The 19,166-nt window shown below is 35.4% G+C and overlaps 1 protein-coding gene across 3 annotated transcripts in view; it reads right to left on the bottom strand.

Annotated features, from left to right (window-relative positions):
* The window catches only part of Gramd1c (GRAM domain containing 1C), a 110,224-nt gene that overhangs the window by 3,211 nt on the left and 87,847 nt on the right, over positions 1-19,166 (bottom strand). For 2 of the 3 annotated variants that reach the window (XM_010630085.2, XM_019208329.2), the window contains 8 exons: positions 17,782-17,919; positions 12,200-12,318; positions 10,551-10,693; positions 9,741-9,844; positions 7,909-8,085; positions 6,701-6,758; positions 4,349-4,459; positions 4,018-4,099 (listed from right to left, as the gene is read on the bottom strand). In XM_010630085.2, coding sequence (XP_010628387.1) covers positions 4,018-4,099; positions 4,349-4,459; positions 6,701-6,758; positions 7,909-8,085; positions 9,741-9,844; positions 10,551-10,693; positions 12,200-12,318; positions 17,782-17,919 — 932 coding nt within the window. Of the gene's footprint in view, positions 1-4,017; positions 4,100-4,348; positions 4,460-6,700; positions 6,759-7,908; positions 8,086-9,740; positions 9,845-10,550; positions 10,694-12,199; positions 12,319-17,781; positions 17,920-19,166 lie in introns of those variants that run through there. The other variant, XM_010630087.1, reaches the window with a different exon arrangement.

Below are 19,166 nucleotides of genomic sequence, written 5' to 3'. Positions count from 1 at the left end.
AAAAAAAAAAAAAAAAAAAAAAAAAAAAAGAAAAGAAAAAAAACAAAAAAAAAAAGAAAATGAGAAAGCAGAAGAGAAGGAAAGAGAATATTACAGAGCCCTGGAGCATTTGAACCAGGAAGAGGCCAAGTAAACCAGCAAAAAGTTTTACATTATTCTAAATGAAAGAAGCCTGTCACAAAATATCAAGACTTCTATGAGCCACATACTTGAAATGTCTTGAATAGCTAAATCTGTAGTAATGAAAGTAAATTGGTGGGTGCCAGGGGTAAAGGGAGCAACTGCTAATGGATACAGGGTTTCTATGGGGCCATATAAATGCTCAGGAAATAGTTGTGATGGGTGCATAACCTTGGGAACATACTAAAAGTTCATTAAAAAGGTGAACTTTATAGTGTGTGAGTTACATCACAATAAAGCTGATTTTTTTAAAAAAAAATTATAGTAAGAAGGCAAGCTAACATACACTTAAAGAAAAGGAGTGGTCAGCCCTGTCAAATACACTATAAGATGAATACTATAAAAGCTATATTATTTTTACACACTAGAGATCCTTGTATCAAACAATATCAATGGAGGAAATTATGGGAGAAGAAAATCAGGCATCAATGAGCTGAAGAATGTAATCCATAAAAGCACAGTAAAGGAATTTTTAAAAGGCATAAATCCACAGAGCAGGAAGAACAGTAAAGGAGAAAACAGCAACATAACTTTGGAAACTAGAAATCACACAGATAACTAGCTTGGGGAAAAAAAATCCTAAACTAACAGTAGGGAATTCAGAGCACCAACAAAATTAACCTGGAAGAATCTTCATCAGGTGTTGATGGCCATCAAGAAAGGGCCAAAATAAGGAGGACTGGATAAAACTTTAGGCATATGCTCTCTCCTACTATGCAGGCAGAAGTCTAGAGTTTTATTTTCTAGACAGGATAAAACAAAGTCTCTGGCAATCTGGCCTGCATTGTTAAGACCATAGCAAAAACGGTGATTATGTGAAAAACTGTCTACTGAGCACTAATAGTATCCTGTCCCTCCCCCATCCCTCTTCTACTCAGCTCTTAAAAATACCAGTGGCCAGCTCTTAATCCTTCAGAAGAATGACTCTTCTTTGTGGAACTGACCATCCTCTGGCAAACTGATCTTAAGGTAATGATGTCAGGATTTCTCAACCATCCCTTCCAGCCAGATCTATAGAGAAGTCCATGTACTCTAGCCCAGTCCATATGAGCTTTCATCATGATCCACACAAGTATACAACTGAGGACTACCAGGTATCTAAAAAAAAAATCTCTAAACCTCTAAAGACAGAAATTAAGAAGGGAAAGAATTGTGATGGAAAATAAGCATGTAAGCAGAAAAATATAGTCAGTAATATCTTCAGAGAGCTAAAGTTATTATAGTCTTAAAAATTACAGCACCACAAAACAGGAACAATTCAGAAAAATAATAGCTCTTTGAAATTAAAATCGTGTTAACAATAATTGGAAAGCTCAATAGAAGAATTTGATGATAAAGCTGAGGATATCTCTCAAGACGTAGAACAAAAATGCAAAATGATGGAAGCTGGAAAGAAAAGATTATACAACCCAGCCAACAGAAGGCTGACATCTAAATATAGGAATTGCAGAAAGTCAGGAGAGAGAAAATAGAGGGGAGGCAATCATCAGCTGTATGACTTAAGAAATTTTCCAGAACTATAAAACATGAATTTCCAAATTAAAGGATCAGGAAGGATAACTGACTTTGAAGTCTCAATAGTAACACTGGAAGCCTAAAGACAATGAAGAAATGCCTTCTAAGTTCTGAAGAAACATAACTGCCAATCTAGAATTCTGTTTCCAACCAAACCATCAATCAAGGGAAAGGATAATATAAATTTCTTTTTCAGATACACAAACTCAAAATATTTACCTCCACACTCGCTTGGGAAGCCATTAGAGAATGTGCTCCATTAAAGGGATATATCTCAGTGGAAGGGTACTCGCCTTGCAATGTGTAGAGCCCTGTTTCTGTCCCCAGCCTTGGTGAAAATAAAGCAGAAAGGAAAATATAATGGGACATAGGAAGCTGACAGGAATCTCCAAATGACAGCTGTGTACCAGGCATAGAGGACCACAGGGCCTGAATGGACCCAGTCAGAAGGGTCCACCAGTGGGATGCCTGAGTGAATAAAGATTTCAGGAGGAGATTTATAAACCGAGAATTAGGAAACAAAATACTTATAAATAATACTGATAAATGAATCAACTGTAATAAGACATTTTTAAGGATAGCCAAAAGCACAGAAAAGATAAGTCATGATTTAATTGTATGGCCCAGCTTTGAGTAGCAAACTTGATCAAAATGAAGTCAATACTGAGTATTACTCATCAAAATTATGTTATAACTTCATTGGGAAGACAGTAGGAATCTGAAATACATGGGGGGGAGTGAGAGGGAAGAAAGAAAACCAATCCTTGTTGTCTATAACAGAAAGTCAAAAGGATGTCTAAAGCTGAAAAACTCAAGAAACAGGGGAAAGGCTGCTGAGATTGCCATTTTTGTGAACAAATATTGTAGAATAAATTAACACTTTATACGAACTATTGACTTTGCTCAAAATAAAAAGTGGATGGGTTATGCAGAAAAAAGTACTGATAGCCAGAGTAGGCAACTCTGAAAAAGCCTATGAAAGGAAGTAGAGAGAAATAAGTAATGGCCAGGGATTTAGCTCAGTGGTTCTGCCACCTGCCTCGCAAGCACAAGGACCCGAGTTCGATCCCCGGTACCAAAAAAAGACACACACAGAGAGAGAGAGAGAGAGAGTAATAAGTAACTAGAGGGATGTGGACAAAGTGGGTTTGTTGGTATAGGAGTAACAGAGCAGGGTCACATGCTGATGGTAAAATTCTAGTTGATGATGGGACTGAGAATGAATGAATAAGAAGAAAAGCAATAGACAATGCTAACGTATGCTGGGACTTGCTTCCCATACACAACAAGGAGAGGATTATAGGTATGCATATAGAAGGAGGAAAAGTTTTTCCTTTTTCCACAAGTGATGGTCATTAGCTAGGAACGAGAGTATGGAGAAGATAAGGAGAAAGGTGAAAATATGGCACACTCCTTGCTTAAGAGTGGGAAGAAAAGGTTACAGAGGAACTGTAGATAGCGCACATCTGAAGCGTGCCTAGCTGAAACAGTCCCTTTCAGTGCCCGTGTGATACCCTAAGAAATGTTCAGTAACCACATCTTTTAAAAAAAGTATATATATACAGAAGAAAATAAAGTGTTAACAGTGAGCGTGACTGAAAGCAGAAATATGTTCTCTCTACTGGTCTCTGTTTTTCCATGATGAAAGCAAGCATGCTGGGCACGGTGGTGCATGCTAGTAACCCCAGCATCTGGGAGGATGAGGTAGCAGGGTTGCCGTGAGTCAGCTTGGGCTACATAGTAAGTTCAAAGCCAGCCTGAACTGCTTAGCAAGATCCTGTCTCAAGATAAATAAAGTAAATAAAAAAGGGAGCAAGTATGTACTGTATTCATAATGGAAACATTAATCTTTATTTTTCTGAGGGAATCCTAAGTTTTGGTAGCACATACTGATGATACCATGGTCAAGATATGACGTTACTACCAAAACACTAAAATAATTGTGTTCATTTCCATGAAGAACTGGTAAAATATGCCATATTTACACAGTTGAGTCCTATATGGCTATTAAAAGAGGAAGTTCTTTATATACAGTATATACAGTACCCACCATTTTATAAGAAGAGTTAATTTTAAGCATAAAACTTTATCTAGGAAGGCCAGTAAAAATGAAATAGGAGATATGGAAACACCTTCAGAATCTATAATTAACTGAAATTGAAGGTATTTAACTCATAATGCATAATGCATTATAATAATGCATAATTTAACTCATAATGCATAATGGAGAAACTTTCTTCAAATACTATTATTCTCATAACCAGAGTGATGGATCACAATGGTACAAAAGCACTAAACAGTGCAGTACCATGATTTGCCTACCTGTTCAAGCATCAGTATGGAATCTCGGAGCACTCCTTTTAAACGATGGGCCTGATCTTTGTCCTTTTGACTATCTTCTGCTCTAGAGATGGTATCAGAGGATAAAATGAAAGAAAACAACATCATCAAAATCAAGAGACTAGCATATAATCCTTCATTTCCACAACTTTCAGTGCCCCATAAACTGCAAATGAAACACAAAATTAAATCAACAAAGAATCTATTTATGACTGTAGGAGACTAGCAAACCAAAATTTCTGAAACTGGAATTAGATTTTAACAAGGAACTATTGAAATAATATGGTAAAAATACATGGGGTGGGAGACTTACCTGAAATATTTATCTTCTTGGAGGTGGAGATGGTAAAAGGACTGAGCAGCATATTCAATCTTTGACAGCTTCAGAAACAGTGTCACATTCAACAAAACTAGCAATATCAAACTAGGCAGAGCACATTATAACTGGTTAATTCACACTTATCCAAACTAATGCAAAATATACATGCAAAAGCTTCAAAAATGTATGTTCTCTAGACTGTCTTCCCATTATTTAAATAAATTATCCCTGTTTTATTATATAAAATAAGTAAGGCATTAAGTGGAAACTAAAGAAAAAGAAAGTAACTAGTAAGAAGTACAGTAAAAGTCCCTTCAGAAGGCCAGGGATTTCACTCAGAGGTTTCCGCTGCCTGCCTCCCAAGCACAAGGTCCCAAGTTCAATCCCTAGTACCACCAAAAAAAAAAAAAAAAAAAAAAAGTCCCTTCAGTATCCCCAACTGGCAGGTCGAGGTTGTCTCTGACATCGCTCTTCTCCATTGCCAATTCCAGCCAGTGCAGAGAGGACTACCAGCTCAGAAATCTATCAGGTAAGCTTTCATGCACTATTTTTGGGTACTTTGGCTTCAGCAATTACATGCTCATAATATTGCATTACAAAAAGGAAATGAAGATCAATAAAAAGCTGATCTTAGGTAGATCATGACGCATCTTATTCCCAGTAGAAGCAAAAAAAGCACACACACACACACACACACACACACACACACACACACACACACACATATATTTCAGCAAAATTTTCTTCTCACTCATAATGGGCAAAGAAAGTTATCAAGTCCCAAATATGCATTAATGATATAAAATATAAAATATTATATGCTAAGTGAATTTAATGTACTGGTTTTCACAAGAAACTTTCAAATGACTGGATTCATACATTACTATACATATATGTAAATACAGAGGGCTAAGGATGTAGCTCAGTGGGAGAGTGCTTGCCTAACATGCACAAGGCCCTAGGTTCACCCCAATACAGGAAAAAGAAAAACAGCAATAAAATACTACATGCTCAACAAATTTAATGTATTGGTTTCACAGCAGACCTTCAACTAAATGAAACCATACCTTTTTAGACATACATATATGCAAATATATAGGTGGCATCATTATCTCTGTACATATCTTTTTCTGTTAAAATACTGATTTACCTTAAAAATATATAATGGGTCAGTGAACGTAGCTCAATGGTAGAGCACTGGCCTAGCATGTAAAAGGCCCTGGGTTTAATCCCAATACTATAAAAAAAGGTGTGTGTATATAATATGTATGTATATATACAATACTACTCAAAGGTCAATATTGGGAATTTATATAACTATATAGAGAAAAGAGGGTTTAAAGAAAAAACAAGGCTAGTAAGAAAATCCTATCTATGAAATTACTATGGCATTGAAATAGTATGTAAATCAGCAATTCAATATTTGAGTATAAATTTTCTGCAAAGCAATGCAAAAAACACTGATAATATTTACCATTCAAAATTATTGATCAAGTGCTCGCTTCAGCAGCACATATACAAAACTGTTGATCAATATAAACTAGTAACAAACTAAACAGAATATGGTAAACCTTCCACAAAACTCAAAGGAATAACAAATATTTTCTATGTTCTAAAATCTATAATGAGAAAAACTAATTGATATGAATTTCAATACAAAAAATTATCATCCAGAAGGCATCGTTGTGTCAACCAATTCAGCTGGTCTAAGAGACTAACATTTAAGATTCACACAGAGCCACGAGGATATCAGTACTCTAACTATGACTGCCCAAGTAGATTCCTATAGTGTGCCTTATGATTCAGACTAATTGCCCCATTATTTTTATCATGTCATGCTTTCAATGCCATCAGAATAACCTCGAGTGTGTGCTTTAAAATACTGATTCTTGACCCCTAGAATCAAGGACTACTGACTCAAAGCCTCTTCTTCAATCTCTGGAATTTAGGGTCAAGAAGTCTGAATTTCAGTAAGCTCCCCAAATGACTGTAATGCACAGTAAAAGACAGAACCACTGAGAGTAAAATAGTATTTTGAGGACTTTACCAGAATGTACATATAAATATGCACTTTAAATTTATGGAAATTCCCACTAAAACTATGAGAGTAGAAATAAGTCAGATTGGTTACAAAATAAAGACATTTGTTTAATATGTACTTTGTATTCCTTCAAATTTAACAACTCTGAAAATCATACGTCAAAAACTATCCTATTTGTAGTCCAACATTCATCAAATAGTGGCAATTTCTACCCAGTAATATACAAATACATTCAAATTCATTTGGCAACCAGTTAAAAGTAAATGAAGACACAAAGAAAATTAAGATTCACAATAAATACTTACAAAATACTCATTACTATAATCAGAGCAATGTTAAAATTTTCCACTTTCTTTTTCTTTCCTGAAGACCACAGAAAAAGGATGTATTAGAATGAGGACTATGATTACAACTGATAAAAATTTAATATTCATTTAAAAAGAAATGGAAAAGAAAATTTTAAAATTATTTGTAAAGACAAAGTAGCTTAGGGGAAATTCCCTGCACTCTTTTTTTCAATTTCTGGTATCTTGAGTAATGTGAAACAAGTCTATAAAAAGAAAACCTATAAGGCCAGGGATATATCGCAGTAGTTCCAGCACCTGACTGACAAGCACAAGGACCCGAGTTCAATTACTGGTACCAAATAATAATAACAATAATAAATAAATAAATAAAACCAAAAGAAAACCTATAACAATCCTTCAAATTTTGGTAAAATTACCCTACAATTAAACAAACAATTAATCATGTGTGATATATAGCTAAGTACTATCTCTGCAAATAATAATTGAGCTTTGTTTATGTACCGAGCTTCACTCCTTAAAAAAGATCTTCACCTATTCATTGTTTTTAAATTCCAAAATTAAAGGACCATTAACCATCAATAGTGAATAAACATAGTCACACTAAGATATGAGCCTAAAAGTAATTTGATAATGTAGGAAGATGAGACTGTATGATAGCTTTATAGCTCTGAGAGGGAAGAGTAGCAGTTAGTAGGGGCAAGATGTCTTCAAACTTTAGAGAGTAAAGATAATAAAAGCCAAATTCCATCTTTATAGTTTTCTGAGGCTGGACTTGACAGAACCTAAGAGCAGTACGTCAAAGGCAGAAGTCAAATATCAGTGGGTGCTAGGTGAGAATCAATGAGGGGAGCAGTGCAGGAGCAGGGCACTGGTGTTGGTGGTGGGGTCTATGGCCAGCTAAGGAGCACACAGTCTGAAGCTGCAACGACAAAGAAACTGAAGCCAACTGTCGCCATGAGGGATTTTGATAGTGGGCTGTCATCTGAGTTTCTATATAAAAATCTCCAGTTTCAAATTGTATGGGTCAAATAAATTACCAGTATTGGTCATACACTTGCCATTTTGCAAATGCTCTTTTATGCTTATACACTAAGTTTCAATAACTGAATATGGTAAAGATTATCAAAAAGAAGGGGAGATAATCAGACCTCCTAACTGACTTATAAATAAGCTAAGATATTCATCTGTTTACCAGTGACAGCTACCTGGAGTGCCTCCTTTGGTCTCTAAGCTCATATCTCCAGAAGAACCCGGGGAAGCAAGCTTCAGAACGGTTTCAGCTGTTCGGTTTAATGTTCGCCTTCTTTTTCGTAGGCCACTAAGTTTTCCAGCATTTTCAATGGACTGATTTAACACAGATTCTTCCATTAACAACTCTGATTCTAAGAAATGGAATTTTTAAAAAGAATCTTTAGATATGGGAAAAATTTAAACTATAAGATAGAAGGATTTTTGCTTGTTTGTTTGTTTGTACTGGGCATCGAACTCGGGTCCTTGGGCTTGCAAGGCAGGCAGAGGAATCCCTGAGCTAAATCCCCAGCCATAGAAGGATTTTTTTTTTTAAAGCCTTGATAACTTTCTTTAACTATCTGTAAGGTTCTTATGGCCTAGATTCAAACTTTACTTCTAATAAAAAGCTTTACAGGTACAGGTACAATGACCCCATAATGAAGTTTCATTATTCTAGGAAGAATGTATATTAAAAATATTGGAGGTCGGGCCAGGGATTTAGCTCAGTGGTTCTGGCACCTGCCTCACAAGCAAAAGGACCTGAGTTTGATCCCTGGTACCAAAAACGAACAAACAAACAAAAAAGTATTGGGGGTCATCAGTTCAAATTTGTCGTGTGTTATATTAAATAGTAATGCAGTGGTTTCAGTTATAGAAATAACAGGCCACCCACTGGATCATTATAAAGATTTCCAAGATAGGATATGGTACCTCAAAGGAAAGAGCAGCATATAATAGTTCTCATTTTCAATGAGGGTTTACAAAAAAAAGAAACACTGGTAAAGAAAATCTGCAAACCACCTAAAAATCCCATTTTTTATCATTTATTTATCTTTTTCCTTCATCTGAGTTTTTGTTAGAAGCTCAATATCCCGTAGCCAAACTAATTTTTGAGTTTCATTTTCTCTACTCCTGATGCATTTAGCAATGAAACAGCCAAAGAGACTAAGGCCAGAAAAATAACTAAACAATAAAAAAAATTTTTTTGAGACAGAGTTTCACTCTGTAGTTCAGGATGGGTTTGAGCTAACTATGTAGTCCAGATTGGCCTCAAACTTGTGGTGATCTTTCTATCTCAGCCTTCCAAGGGCTGGGATTACAAGTGTGCACCACCACACCTGGATTAAACAATAAAATCTTAAACTAGCCTGAGCTGAACCCCAGCTCTTCCTCAACTAAAATTATGGTCACATGTTTATATATTCCTTCTTTGTGTATACATGAAGAAGCACCTGAACACTAGAACAGCTGTTATCACTTGCCTCAGCCAACTGCCAGTATGCACCTCCACAAAATCCACATGTATACATAACACCACAGCTAAGTGGGTCTGCATCGGCCCAGGAAAGCTACAGGTGACCTGGTCATGTAACCCCTCCCTGCAGTCACCTTCCTTGGCTCCTTCCAGAGGCAGAAAGTCTAACAGCTCTTAAGTGCGTGGTCATGGGCAAGTCATTAACTATGCTGTGTTTCAATCTCCTCTTTAGTGAAGTGGAAAACAATAATTATACCTACTTCACAGGGTTGTTATGAGTATGAAATGACTTAATATTTATAAAGCACATAAAATCTTGTATATCTGGCATATAATAAGTACCATATAAGTGTTTCTTAGACAAACAAAAATTGAAAGTTTTGAAATCCCACAGGTGGTAAAACAAGTTAGGAGAGTTAGAACCAACGGTTTCTGTGAGAGTCATTCCAACCTTATTTACCAGCTCCTACTATGAACCCAAATGAAGACTGCATCTCTTTTACTAATAAATGCTATCTTTACAAATATAGATTCATCAAAAACTATACAAACCAAGCTGTCTGAAATAGTGCTCCAGTGAACTCCAAGAATTCTTCTCAATTAAAGATTTGATAAGGCCCCATGGTTGTTTTTTGTATTTCAAATCTGTGGAAACTCTAATCAGATAAAAGGAAAAGAAGACAATGTATGTAAGGACAAATTTTAGTTATGTTAATGTTGCAATTAGATGTAAGGTTATATTACATGCAAACGCAAAAGGATGCAAAGTCATTAGAACTAAAATAGAAAATTTGTGTACTGATGACAATTTCTTCAAAAATCAATGTGAGCTGCTAGTAACTTCATCAAATTGTCCTTCTAAGTACATGCCATTTTTTGTTACTTTACTTTCTGTAGCCCTGAATTTGCCTTAGCAATCAAAGCTCCAAATACATGCTAAATTTTATAAATGCCTTATATAAAACATCTCTAGAGGTCACATATTAGCTGAAAGTAACTACATTAACTAGGACTGGCCCATTACTCCTTAATGCACTAACACTTCTCCTTTCCTACTGCTCACCATGTGCTCCCCCAGAACTCCTTGCCTACAAACAGGGTCATGTGACGAGTCCAATGAACTACGAGCACATTCCTCCAGCTTTCTATTAGCAACTGAAATGCCCTTGTTCCGGGCTTTGTGGAACAGGATGACAAAGCCTTCAGCAACTGGAGTCCTGGGTGAGGAGCCCCACCCCTCTTCTGCCTAAACATGTAATCTAGGCAAAAAATAAAGCTGTGTTGTATGCAGCTAAGAACTCAGAATCAATATTACCAGAGTATATGTAGCCTCCTCTAACATACTCATTTGTAATATCTCACCTTAGTCTGCATTTCTGTTTTGAAGATCGAATGATACAGTATCTGTTCAGGGTGTAGAAGTAAGCATGGTAAGGGACATCATGGGTCAATACTTCTGAATCCACTAAATAAAATTGTGCTTCCCGACTTTCTTTGTACAGTATCTGCCAAAATAAGATTTTTAAACATTCACATGGACATTTTTTAACATTTTATGTGTTTCTTGGCAATTTAGCACATACTAGAAATCCTCAGAAGTCACAAGACACCAGGAGTTTATATACCGAGGTATGACAAGCCCCCATGTGGGCTATGCTGCTATGAACTGATAAAAGATCCGCAGAAACAGAGAAGCTTCCACTCTGTCATTTCACTGTACAACTGATACTTTCTTTAAGGCATAAGGAAGAGAAATAATCTCTTATTAAGAGTTTTATAGGGCCGGTGATTTAGCTCAGCAGTTCAGTGGCCTGCCTCGCAAGTGCAAGGACCTGAGTTCGATCTCCGGTACCACAAAAAAAAAAAAGTGTTTTATAATTTCCTGTTAGGGGGGCAATTCAAAAATCAATTGAACAATAACAAGGGCCTACTCCAAAATTTACGAAAGCTTAACAGAACCACCCTTCACAAAAAAAAAAAAAAAAAAAGGAGAAGGGGCTAATGAGTAAAACATCATTCTTCCTAAACCCAACTTAAAGGGCCTAGCAGCTAAATAAACCTTTCTCATTTTAACCACATTTTTTCTACCTATCTTCTAAGAGGATTCTCATGGTTATTAAAAATTCCAGTCAACCAGAACACTGAACTTTTCTTATATTTTTGACTTCTTTAAACTTTTTTTTTCAAAGCCAAGAAATCACACCATTTTAAACTCCGATGCACAGAACTGCGAGAGCATGCCTTGTCTGGGTGTTAACAATAACTGCAGAACAGACACACTATACTTTGACACAAATAGGCCAAACACACAACTCCACTCTAAAAGGGTATGCACTGGTTACTGAAGAAGAGCATTCAATAGCTAACATTTAGTTCTGTGAAGTCAATCTCTTCCCATCACAACTGCCTGGCTATTTAGCCCTAACCCTTTACATGATGCTATAAATCAGATTTTAGAAATACACTTTAAAAAATCTTCTATTATGAAAAAGTATAAACATGCACAAGAGCAGAAATGAAGTACAATGAACTCTCATGAACTCACTGACCAACTTCAACATTAACTACTGCCCGCTCTTGTTTCATCTGTAGCCCATGCCCATATTCCTTTCCTCCACTACTATCCTCTGGTCTGGCTAGTTTTAAAAGAAATTCCAAGCATCAGTATAATTTCATCCCCAAACACTTAGGTACATTTCCTTTTAAATTCCTCAGTATATCACTTAAAAAATATAAGCACTCTTTGTTAAAACAAATAACACCATTATTACGCAAAACAAAGTAACAAGTCCTCAAATCTCATAAATACCTTTTTAACAGATAGTTTACTGGATTAGGATTGGGCTGAAAATGGCTTTATATAACTCTATTAATCTATAACGGTTTCTCCTCCCCCTTTTTTCCCTTGTCAATTACTTGTTGAAATTATCTTGTAAACTAGTGACTACGACAGGCATGTTCTCTCTTGCCATACGCATGACTCTTTTGGAATGCTAACAGAACAGACATACCTGCTTTTCAGTAGCAGCAGTACATTTGCCAGTAAGTGGGTTATTAAGGACTATAGTATAGGTCATGGTTCTCAGTTGATCACCTCCAGATTCTATAGTCCAAGGAGTAGACACTACGTCTAATCATAGCAAACATAAAATAAGTTAGTTCTAGAAATTTGAACGGTTTGACTTTAAATGGAATCAAAGGTATAGATTTAGAATTAAATTTTAATTTTGACCACTCCTAACCCTCTGAAACTATATGCTTAACATTAAAGCGAGTAAATGTTAGATGCTCTTCTTAAATATGACATGTACACATCTCTGAAACACTTATTTCTAAATTGTTTTCTGCTAGTGAACTTTTTCTTTAGTAGAAGATAAAAGTTACTTCATCTGTAGGCTTCTTTTTAAAGTCCCTGGGACCTATGGAGAGGGATAAAACAACACTTCAACATACCATCATTGAGGTTAACACTTTGAAAGACATTTGTTATTGTGCAACAATGTGACTTTAATATCCACTTATAGAGAAATCTTATCAGTGTTATGAGAAATCATGAGTGTTAGTGGCTTGTCTGCCAAAATATTTAATCAGGTGAGATGACAGCATATAAATGACTATATTTTATATAACTTTTTCTACATTAACAAAGCTATAGGATCATCTCTTTACGTTTTTGGCATGATCTTCATCAAAATTCTTGTGTGTACTTAGGAACAACACAGAAGTACAAACACTCTTTGAATAGAAATATAGCTTTAGAACAGCACTATACAGTGAAGGTCATTTCATGCAAGCCAAAAGTTAGTTAAGTACAGATAAAAGCATTACGAACACCATTCAAAGACCTAACTAGATTATCTAATGCTGCTACAAAAATGGATGTGGGCAATTACTTAACATGTTTGGAGGCTATTCACTAAATTCTAAAGTATAGAAGCCTTTATTTCACCCATTACCCACAATCAAAGGAATGAAGCAAGGCTTTAGGATATAGCCAACTTTATTCAACTTCTCTTATACAGCAAGGCCTAGGGACTTAATGAGGGATCTTGAAACTGTCTCTTCAGTATCTGGAAAAATCTTACAACTAAATTAAAAAGAAAGCATCAGAAACCATAAAAATCTATGAAAGTGGTTTATTTAGGTATACATGAAATAAGAATATAAAATTAATTCTAAAATGCTTTTAGTTATTTTGAGACAGAGTCTCACTATGTAGTTCAGGCTGGCATTTAAATCACCATTTCGCCCAGGCTGGCCTCAAACTCACAGCAATCCTTCTACCTCAGCCTCCTGAGTGCTAGGGGTATAGGCATGCACCATCCACTCCTGGATATCTGAAATGCTTTTTCAGAAGATTTCTTAAATCATATGTCAGTCTATTTCATGAAAATGATACAAATAAGCCACTTTATAGCTACTTTACATCAGAAACAGAATTGAAGAAAATCATTGAATTCTGCTGTTAGAACTGGATACTAAGCAATAAAGCAAAAATCAACAAGGATCAGACAAAAATATACATATATTTTGCCATATTTGCTACACTTGTATCTTTACCAATATTACCAACAAGGCCAAATGAGTATCATTTGCCATAAAATTATCAAATTAACATCATATTGGAACAGTGAATCCTGAAATACATAGGTAAGTCCTACCTCGTATTTAAATCTCAAATAAAATTGTAAGAAAATGCTAATAGTATAGCAAAGGACACATGAGCCATTTTGATATGGTGAAGTAAAGTAATTAAGAAGCAGGAATTATACAACAATTGCTTTAAGAATGTTTTGAAATAAAATTTTTAAATTGGTGAATTTTTACATCCATTAAGATGGCTATTATAAAAATTACACAGAGAAAAAACAAAAAGTTAACAAAGATGTGAAGAAATCAGAACTTCTGTACATTGCTGGTGGGAATGCACAATGGGGGCAGTCATGATGGAAAACAGTATGTCTTTCTCAAAAAATTAAACACTTACCCTATGATGCAGCAATTATACTTCTGGGTATATAGCCAAAAAATGTATACGGAAAGCAGAAGACTTGAATAGATATGCATACATCAATATTCACGGTAGCATTAGATATATATATCAAAAACAGGGGACTTAAACAAGTATTTATGCATCAATGCTCACAGTAGAATTATTCACAGTAACTAAAATAAGTAAACAATCCCAATGTCATTAATGGATGAATAAAAAAAAAAGAAGATGCTTTCTCTATACACACAATTGAATATTCTGCCTTAAAAGGGGATAAAATTCTTCCATATGCCACAACATGGATGGATGAACCATTACAGTAACTGTAATATGCCCATCATTAAAAGGTGAAATATTGTATGATTCCACTCATGTTAAGTTCCTACAGTAATTAAATTCATAAAGACAGAGGATAGATAGATAGGCAGATAGATAGAAGATAGGTCATCAGGAGCTAGGGAAGGAAGAAGTAGAGTTACTGTTTAATAGGTCAGAATTTCAGCTTGGAATAATGAAGTTCTGGAGATGGATGATGGCGATAGTTAATCAACAATATGGAAGGACTAATGCTTCTGACCCGTACACTTTTAATAACACATTTTATGTTGTATACATTTATCATAATTTTTAAAATTCATAAATTCAGGTAAGGGTACATGGGATTTATATTATTTATGCAACTTTTCTAAAGGTTTTTTGTCTTTCAAAATAAAAACATGGGGAAAGACTTAAAACTTTAAATTGTAAATAGTATCACACAACTGTAGACAAAGATTAAAGATTTAAAAAGTTAGATCCAGTAGTAGCCCTTTAATGCTGGAATTAGATTAAATCCACAAATAATAGATTATACAAAAACTCCATATATTCTTTATATTTGTATTTCATTCTTAAGAAATACAACTTTATCAGGTAACAGTTCAAGAACAGCAATATGGTTTGTAGTCACGAGTAAACTCTCTTTCAGGGAAAGGCTTCTGACTAATTTATGTCTATCTTGCAACGTGCCTAGCTGTTTAGATTTGGAATTAACCCTACATTTTTGCTTTCCAATGCCATTTATAATTATCAGATAACAAATATAATCACCCATTTGGAAGCCATATATAATATTAGACAACAAATATAATTGTGTTTCAAGAAACAAAACTTGCCTTTACGCTAGTATGAAATAACATGCTACTACCTCATGGGCCCTTCCAGCCATGAAATAACAGTACAACATCAACTTAGTTAAGGGAAACAATATATCTAAGTTTTCTAAAATACAAAGTTCTCAAGGTAGAAATGATTTTGTTTGTTTGTTTGTTTGTTTTTTGAGACAGGTTCTCACTATGTAGTTGAGACTGACCTGGGACTCATTATATAGCCCAGGCTGGTCTCGAACTCACAGCGATCCTCCTGCCTCAGCCTCCCGAGTGCTGGGATTACAGGCATGTGCCACCACACTCAGCTCTCTCCAGGTAGAAATGAATAAAACAAAATATAAAACAGATTTAGAAGAGATACAAAAAGTTAAATATAAGCTATTGTACAAAGAAGAAGATTTAGATCTTTTAGACAGTACTCTTTTTAATTTTTATTTATTTATTTTTTAAACAGGATCTTGCTATGTAGTCCAGAGTGGATTTCAGTTCTCCATTGAGAGCAGGCTGGCCGTGAACTCATAATTCTCTTGCCTCAGCCTTCAAAGTGCTGAGATTATAGATGTGCATGACCACTCCTGGCTGGTCTATCAAGCCACTCATGGTGGTATACACTTGCAATCCCAACACTTGGGAGGCTAATGAGTACACGGCCAGCCTGGCTACATGGCAAGACCCTGTATCACTCTCCACCCCACTCTTTCTTTAAAATGCTGTGTGTGCGTGTGTGCACGTGTGTGCATGTGTGTGTGTCTGAGAACTGAACCCAGGGCCTTTGCACTGAGCTACATCCCCAGTCATTTTCTACTTTTTATTTTAAGACAGGGTCTTGCTAAGTCACGAAGTTGCCCAGACTGGGATCAAATTTGCAGGGATTATAGGCACATGTCAAATTTCCAGTTTAAAACCATGAAACTCTTAATTTAATCACAAGAATTAATATCTATCAATTTGAAATCTCTTTGCTATTCTTCTATGAATAGTAAAAAAAATTGATTTTTGTACCTAGAATCCATATTAAATGACATCATCTATGAGTTTATAATTACACAAAAGTTTCAAATAACATCTGTTTATAAAATTATATAATTAGATGTAAACTATAGATATAAACCAAGATTATAAACTATATTTAAATTGATTATAGTATAATTTTCTCATTGAATTGGCTTACTCTATATGAATCTCTGCTGCTATCTTCTAATTATAAAGCAAGCTAAACCACATGCTTCCAAAATTAATAGTGTGTGGAAACACTTAGGACAAATTCATTTCAAAACTAACTAGAAGCTTATTTGGGATATTTACCACAGAACTTTTAACATATGACCAATACAATCCTTCTTATGAATATGAGCAATTTCCAAAATAAAGCTTTAAAAAATTTTCACTAAAGTATATTGTAAAGGATATTGTAATTTCAAGTGTATAGCTCCATGTTAGCAAAGGAGACACAGTGCATCACCACGAAGACCAAGAGATAGAACTTCTACCAGCATCCCCCAGCTTCCTCCCCATCTTTACCCACTGGATTCTCAACAACTGTAATTACTACTAACTATGCTAACTGTAACTACTATGCCAACTTTACATAAAGAAATTATATTGCCTGCACTCTCTTATCTGGCTTGTTTCCCTTGTTCAGTAAGGCGTCTGTAAGATTTATTCATATTGTTATAATTAGTAGCGGTCGGCTGTTGGTTTTGTTGGTATATATTATTATTCCTTTATGGAAACTTGTACAATTCGTTTATTCTATTACTGATTGATATTTGAGATGTTATCAGCTTGCAGGCATTATAAATAATAATGTAGTAGGTATACTTTACAGTACACGTGTATTCTTTTTTATTTTTTCTGTTTTTCTTTTGCTTTGTTGAGACAGAGTCTCATTATATAGTTCAGGCTGGTTTTTAACTCACAATGTAGCCCAGGCTGTCCTCTAACTCACAGTAATTCTGCTGCCTTAGCCTCCCCAGTTCTGGGATTATAAGTGAGCACCACCACTTCCAGATATATATACACTCATTTCTGATGAGAATACACCAACATGTGTATTGTCTCACATGCTGCATCAGAGAACTCACAGGAGTGTTAGATGCGGCCACGCCAGTTGGCAAGGTGGCCATTCCATACCCCACTAGCATCCAGTTGTTGCACAACACAACCCTTTTGGATTGGGTTCAATTCAATGAATATATACATTAATGATAAGTGATGCTCTAGTTTCCAGAGTAAAACTTCATTTTAAGTAGCATCTGCCTAATTAAAAAATTATATTGTTCACATGTAAAATTTAACCAAACATTTAAATATCAGTTTACATATAACCAAAATAAAATCAAAGCATGTCTTTTTTCCCCTGACAACATAAATCAATTCAGATAGGCCCAACCTTCCCAGGCTAACAAAACCCCTCCCCACACTATCATTAGGTAAGAACACAAGAACCAACCTATTATATTCCTAGAATTGGCAAATCTCTGCATAAAGCGTGAACTAGTGAAGAGCAATTCAAACATTTTCTCAGCACTGATGTGAAAAACACGGTTGATATAAAGTCTTCCTTGAAGATCCTTCTCAGGAATATTTTCTAGCAAAACAAACAGAACAAAAGAGAAGAAATTAAGAAAAGGTAATTTCAAAGCTTTGGAAGGTTTTGTGTTTTGTTAAGTTTTAGCACAGAATGGTTTTCAATTAAAGTGATCAGCACATTGCAGGACACTCTCAAAACTCCAAATTAGAATTATATACATATGCACCATACAAACATATTACAAACAAGGATATATTGTTATGCGCAGTTCAAGACAGATGATCAATAATTCAATTGTTGAAACCCAAAAGCTGCAGAAATGTTTATCTGAAGTGATATTGAATCTCCTAAAACATACTACTCAAAAGAATAAAGTTCATAAAGGCAATACTGTGGCAGATAGGATTGTACACACCATGGCCATTACCAGGTCCTATCTCTGAATGTTCATACCTTCAGTAAACATTAAGTCATGGCTATATTAACCCATGGCTATATCTCTTACATTCACTAACTTGTCAACCTGAATAATTTTTTGACTTGACTTCAACTCCTCCAAAACAAGGATAACTATCTTCACTTATCCCAATTACATACATTAAAAGAATAGGGAATATTACTGAAAATATTCTTCAAAGCTGCTAATGTCCATTGGAACACTACATGTTTTTCTGGGAACTTGATAATGATGATGTTGAAAACTACTGCTGGCAAATGAGGCAGTACCTGTTCACTTCTCCTATTTCCTGAAAACATTAGATAAAGCTGCCCATAATTTTCCATACTTTTATATGTCAGACACTGTGCTAAGCACCTTACAAGCATTGACTCATCCTCTCTGCAATCCTCTGAGAAAAGTGGCATTCCATTTTACAAGTAAGGAGACTGAGGCACTATTTTACACTGCCAGAAAAAGTTGAAGAATTTCTTTTAAAAGAAAGCTAAGCTATTACAAACTGTGCCGCTATAAACATGGGTGCACATACTTCTCTGTGATATGATTCTTTTAGTTCTCTTGGAAAGATACCCAACAGAGGGATGGCTGGGTCAAATGGAACCTCCAGTCCAAGCTCTTTGAGGTATCTCCATATTGATTTCCATAGTGGTTGCACTAGTCTGCACTCCCACCAACAATGGAGGAGGGTTCCTTTCTCCCCACAACCCCGCCAACATTTGTTATTGTGTGATTTCTTGATAGCAGCCATTCTTTGTGGGGTGAGGTGGAATCTCAGTGTTGTTTTCATCTGCATCTCTCGAATGACCAGTGATGTGGAACATTTTTTCATATATTTTCTTGCTGCTTT

Source organism: Fukomys damarensis, unplaced genomic scaffold (assembly GCF_012274545.1).
Source record: "Fukomys damarensis isolate Sample0158 unplaced genomic scaffold, DMR_v1.0_HiC HiC_scaffold_24, whole genome shotgun sequence".
In the NCBI taxonomy this organism is placed as follows: domain Eukaryota; kingdom Metazoa; phylum Chordata; class Mammalia; order Rodentia; family Bathyergidae; genus Fukomys; species Fukomys damarensis.
This window is presented reverse-complemented; position numbering and strand designations above follow the sequence as displayed.